The sequence below is a fragment of the Ixodes scapularis genome, unplaced genomic scaffold (assembly GCF_016920785.2).
Source record: "Ixodes scapularis isolate PalLabHiFi unplaced genomic scaffold, ASM1692078v2 PGA_scaffold7__128_contigs__length_106722199, whole genome shotgun sequence".
In the NCBI taxonomy this organism is placed as follows: Eukaryota; Metazoa; Arthropoda; class Arachnida; order Ixodida; family Ixodidae; genus Ixodes; species Ixodes scapularis.
Genome location: NW_024609882.1, coordinates 51,075,301 through 51,081,382, shown reverse-complemented (window position 1 = coordinate 51,081,382; position 6,082 = coordinate 51,075,301). Strand labels below are relative to the sequence as shown.

At 54.6% G+C, this 6,082-nt stretch overlaps 1 protein-coding gene across 1 annotated transcript; it reads left to right on the top strand.

The window, feature by feature from the left end:
• Window positions 1-1,355: 1,355 nt before the first annotated feature.
• Window positions 1,356-5,760, top strand: LOC120840201 (probable RNA-directed DNA polymerase from transposon BS). Its single transcript, XM_040500971.2, has one exon. It carries the CDS (start codon window positions 2,104-2,106, stop codon window positions 5,701-5,703), a length of 3,600 nt encoding a protein of 1,199 aa, XP_040356905.2. The 5' UTR covers window positions 1,356-2,103; the 3' UTR covers window positions 5,704-5,760.
• Window positions 5,761-6,082: the final 322 nt, after the last annotated feature.

Genomic DNA, 6,082 nt, shown 5'->3' with positions numbered 1-6,082 from the left:
TTATGTGTATTTTGTTATAACTAAATAAGCTATAATGATGGTGTATTATTCATATTTACTTTGAGTTTCAGTCAGGGAAAATGAGTTTCGCGAGAACTAGAAGAAGAAGAGGACGCCGAAGCGAACGGACTAGTTCCTATCGGCTCCGTCATTTATGGTTAATTTCGCAGTATTAATTTGCGCGATTCAAGGTCTTGTGTATCCCAGTGAGTTTGTGAAGTCGAGAGACGCCAACGGATAACAAAGTTCCCAAAGGTACGCCTTTTTTGCCGAAATAACAGACATTTTCCACCACCGTCGTGCGCGGGGCCGCTAGGCCTAGGTGTGCTCCACGAGCGATAGGCCTAGTCGCTGTCGCTCCTGCCGCGGCTCGCCGTTTCGGCGGCGGCCACTAAGCCCCGAGATGGAGGGGACGTCCGCTCGGGCAACGATCTTCGACTCCCAAATGTGCGTGCAAGTTCAAGGCGAAGATCTTTCACCAGAGGAATTCCACAGCGGCACTGGATGGACGCAAGTGGGGGAACGCATGTCCAGACTACGTCAACGAGACCTTGTCGCGAAGCTCGCCGGCACCGACAACCAAGTAAGCAAGAATGCGAAGGGTAACAAGAACGTTAGAGCCTCGGCCATCAAGGCAGCGAGAATGCCAGCCATGCCGCTGGAGGAAAACAAGATCGTCATCAGACCCCGTGGGGGATTGGACATTACCAAGATTGGCACCACGACCGTCGCCACGGCCATTCTCGCCGCGGCCAAGATTACGACTGAAGAGAACGCATCAGACACCATTTGCCCAAACGCGCTACAAAACATCATGGTAGTCAGCACGCCTAAGGAGGAAAACGCCGTCCGCTACGCGAGAATTCAAACGATATCCATTCAAGACAAGACCTTCGAAGTCAGCGCGTACCGCACGGCGCCGCACGACACCGTGAAGGGCATCATCCGCGGCATCCCTGTCAACGCGAGTGCCGAAGAACTCGACAGCAACATTGTAAACGACAGAAACCCACTCGCCGTAGGAGCCAAAAGAATCGGTAACACGACCACGATCATTGTAGCCTTCGGAGGACCCAAGGTACCGAACTTTGTCCGATACGGTGTCACGCTCATACCGTGCAACCTGTATAGAAAGCAAATAGACGTCTGCCACCAGTGTGGCCGGGTCGGGCATCGCAAGGACGTGTGCCCAACTCCAACCAACCGCATCTGCAGGGGCTGCGGCCAAACAAACCCAAAGGAAGACCACAAATGTACGCCCAAATGCAAACTTTGCGGAGGCGCTCACTTGACCGCCGATAGAGAATGTAAAGCCAAATACAAGGTTCCCTACGTCGTCCGCAAGCGGCAGTGGGAGCGCCGAAAGCAAAACGTCAGCGACTGGCTGCCGTTGGAGAGCAACTTCCCGCTACTCGACGAGCCAGCTGCCCGCAAGTCAAGGACGCCATCGAGAAACCGCGCGCCGTCGAGAAATAGCAGCAGCAGGAGCCAGAGCAGAGACGCGCGACAAACAAAAAGCCAAAGATCAAAGTCGCGCGAGAGAGTCAGTTGGGCCGACGCCGCACGAGGTATCAAGAAGACCAATTCGAACGACAATGCCAAGAAAGAAGACAAAGCTTCAACCAAGGAACGAGAAATCAACGAGGCCCTGAAACAGGAGAACGCGTCCCTGCGAGCCACCATCAACAACCTCACCAAGGAAATAGCGGAGATTCGCAACGTCTTATGCACCATCGAACAGCCAAGATCCTGCCCGAGCGACAACAACAAGGTCGAAGAAGCTACGACAGACGGAGATAAAGCACCGGCACCGAAGAAAAGGGCCTTCGAATTGCGTAAGACCACGAAAAACGTAAGCAGCTGCAGCTCCGGCAGCAGCAGCTCCGGCAGCAGCAACAACAATGTCGAGGCGAAACTCAGCAGCCTCGAGGATATGATCAAATCGATGAAGGAAGCCATCCAAGCCTTCCAAACGGAGAACGTCAACAGACTCAATAACCTGGAAAGGAGCTTGCAACTAACCCTAAGCAACCCAACGTTCGGGCCCCTACAGCAGCAAGTCAACCAAGCGCAGCAACCCGGAGAACTTCGAATAGGACCATCATGGCCTCCAGCTCCACAGGCATAACGATGTGGCAGTGGAACTGCCGCGGCTTAGTCAAGAAAAGGGCAGTTATCCAGCAACACATTGAGCACGCTGCGCGCAAGCCCGACGTGCTCCTACTCCAAGAAACGCTAACGGAAAAGCCGTCCCTCCCCGGCTACAGGGTGCACGCGGGCCCGTCCGACGGCAGAGGTCTGTGCACCCTGGTCAGGAAGGGTCTCACCTTCGTCGAACATCGACTAAGCAACGTCAGGATCGAACACACGCTCACCGAACTCATACCGACCAAGCAAAGAAAAAACAGCATCTTCATTTTGAATATCTACAGTAACCCATCGCAGAGACTGCAGAGGTTCAAAGCCATTCTTCACAAGGCAAGCACGACGGCCGGCCAGAGCACGCTGGTCGCGTGCGGCGACTTTAATGCTATGGATCCGGCGTGGGGCTACGTCAAGAGTAATGCGAAAGGCAGAAACCTATCCCACGATGCGGCGGAGCTCGACTACACACTCATAACCGACCCGGCTCTCCCAACGAGAATGGGCAACTCCGTGTCCCGAGATACCACCCCTGACCTCACGTTCGTCAAGAACAATGAACCGATCACGATCACGTGGAGGAACACGGGGATGGACCTCGGCAGCGACCACATGATAGTGGAAATCGTCATACCGGAGCAGAGCAGTGCTAATGTCAGGAAACATACGTGGATCGATTGGACCGCATTCAGAGATAACAGAAATCAGGAGGCGGAAGAAGAGACCGAAATTGATGACATCGAAACATGGACCAACAAGATCATTCAAGACGTTCAAAACTCAACCAAGAACATAGAAACAGACCTCGAAACGAACACAATGGACAGCCGACTGGCACACCTCATCGAGGCCAAGCAGTCCATACTCAACAGATGGAAAAAGCTACGCCTCAATCGTAGGCTACGGAAAAAAGTCGCAGAACTTAACAGGACAATCGAGGAATACTGTCGCACGCTATGCGCCCAACAATGGGACGAGATATGCAACGCCGCCGACGGACAGATGCATAACGGGAAAACGTGGAACTTGCTTAGGCATCTGCTCGACAAAACTAAGACTAAGTCACACCAAAGAGACCGACTGGCGAAACTTATCCATCGAGAGGTCACTAAACACGGAGCCGAGCATGTGACGAAGCGCATCAGCGACAGATACCTGCCGACTACTCCAACGGAGTGCCACGGGCCGTACGGGGGGCTACGCAACGAGCGTCTTGACAGAGACATAGACGTAGAGGAGGTTCGCACGGCGCTGCAAGACCTCAACAGCAAGTCGGCGGCCGGACCGGACCGCATCACCAACAAAGCACTCAAGAACCTCGACGACAAATCCATCGAAAGTCTCACGAGCTACTACAACAAATGCTGGAAAACGGGAACGCTGCCGACGCAGTGGAAGAAGGCCAAGACTATCCTGATCCCCAAGCCGGGCAAGCCACCAGACACCGACAACCTCCGACCCATATCGCTCACGTCTTGCATGGGCAAGGTGCTGGAGCACGTCCTGCTCAAGAGGTGGCAGGAATACCTCGAGAAAGAGGACCTCTACCCGGAAACGATCATCGGCTTCAGGCAGCACCTCAGTACCCAAGACGCAATGATTCAACTCAAGCACCAGATCATCGACGGCAACACCAGCGACAACAAAGCGATATTGGGACTCGATCTGCAGAGCGCCTTCGACAAGGTGAGGCACTCGGCGATCCTATGCCAAGTCTCGAAACTCAACATGGGAGAGAGATCATACAAATACATCAAAGATTTTCTCACGGACAGAACTGCCGAGCTCAGAGCGGGGGATCTCCAAGCGCAAGAGAAGAAGCTGGGAAGCACAGGCACACCTCAAGGATCAGTCATCTCGCCGATGCTTTTCAACCTGGTGATGATAGGAGTGGCCGAAAGGCTCGGAAACATCAAGGAAGTTCGACACACGATATACGCGGACGACATAACGCTGTGGGTGGAAGGGGGCAGCGATGCCCACATCGAATCCACTCTACAGGCGGCTGTCGACGCGATCGAAGACCACCTTGACGGAACGGGGCTCAGGTGCTCGCCGAGCAAGTCGGAGCTCCTTGTATACCCGCCCGTCAAGCACCGCAAACCCAAGAGCAGCCCGAGAAACTACGAGGCAATCAAAGTGAAGAGCAGAGAAGGAAACGAGATCCCAAGAGTCACCAAGATCAGAATCTTAGGAATGACGATCGAGACGCACGGCAGAAACGGTGACACTGTCACCCGGCTCATAGCGAAAGCGGCAAACGCCACGAGACTACTCAAGCGAGTCACGACCAAGAAAAGTGGAATGAGGGAAGAGAGCCTGATCAGACTCATCCACTCGTTTGTCATATGCCACGTAGCGTACGTGGCGGCCTACCACAAGTGGAAGAAGAGCGAGAGAAACAAGATAAATATACTCATCCGTAGGGCCTTCAAGACGGCAATGGGACTGTTCGAAACAACGAGCACCAACCGCCTCCTGCAGCTGGGGGTGCACAATACGCTAGAGGAGATAGCGGAAGCCCAACGCAACGCTCAACTCGAAAGACTATCTACGACCAAGGCCGGCCGGAAAATCCTGGACAACCTGGGAGTTGGCTACCAAGGCAGGGAGCGGACGCAGCTCCCCATCCCCGATGAGATCAGGAACAACATCAGAGTGGACTCTATACCGAGGAACATGCACCCGGAGTATAACAAAGGGAGGAGAGCGGCGAGAGCCAGGGCCCTGATAGATCAGCACGCGGCCGACGGACACGCACGCTACGTGGACGCGGCTGAATACGCCAAGCTACACGGTTTCACGACAGTTGTCGTCGACGCGACCGGCACCGTTCGCACGACCGCCAGCACGAGATGCACCAAGGCAGAACAAGCGGAGGAGGTAGCCATCGCCCTGGCCATCGTCGACCGCGACTGCCACACGGTGCTGTGTGACTCGAGGCAGGCGGTGAGGAATTATGCCAAAAGCATGATATCGAAGGAAGCGGTGCGCATACTGCAGTCAACCAAGAACGACGGCGGCAGCAAACAAGTGAGAATCAAATGGTTCCCCGCGCACGCGGGCGAGGCGTCGGATCGAAACGCCAACCACAACGAGACAGCACATGCCGAGGCGCGCGCGCTAACGGACCGCGCCTCGACCGACTGGCCGCTGTGGTTCAGCACCAAGGACCGAATGACCGACTACAACGAGATAACCAAGGCTTTCCGCCTAGCTCGCAGAACTCTCCCACCACCTTGCTCGGGGCTCAGTCGAGAACAAGCCGTTTTATTTAGACAGCTGCAGACGGGCTCACTCCCCAGCCCGTTGCTGATGCATAGAATGTATCCCGAGGCGCACCCGACAGACAAGTGCAGAGTCTGCCGAAGGGAGACGGCCGGCTTCGCACATATGCTGTGGGATTGTATCAAGTACCCGGAAGAATCAAAGTCTGGGAGCATCCCGCTGCGACTTGAAGCAGCCGCAGGGAGCGATAATCAAGAACAACAACTCTGGGCCGTCCAGCAGGTCATCGGGGCGCTGGCCCGGCAGGGATCCAGCGCCCAGAAGACGATGTAGGCCCCGTCCGGAGCGCGCGCGCAAGCGCGCGTTTTACTGCAGGCTAAAATAAAGTTTACCCACTCCACTCGCGAGAACTAGAGCCAATAAATGAGCTGCGCTTAGAGTATCGGCACTCTCTTCCCCGACAGTGTTGTGAACGCCGCCATTTTGTTGCTTGTGCAGATCAGGCGCAACTGCCGATCGTCATGATTCAAAAGTGTGACGTCCTCAGCATTAGATTCGGTGTTAGGAAGCTCATGTAATGTTGCTTTGCTTTGTCGAAAACTGTTTAAAGTGGAGGACGGAAGAGCGTTTCTTGTGATTTCAGATAAAGCTTCAAATAACTGGCAACCATAATTTTAAGCCACAATAAGGCCAAGTGTCGCTACTCTGAAGC

Bases quoted from the DNA above. Each gene is read 5' to 3' on its own strand.
- LOC120840201 (XM_040500971.2), top strand. From the start codon at position 2,104: ATGGCCTCCAGCTCCACAGGCATAACGATGTGGCAGTGGAACTGCCGC.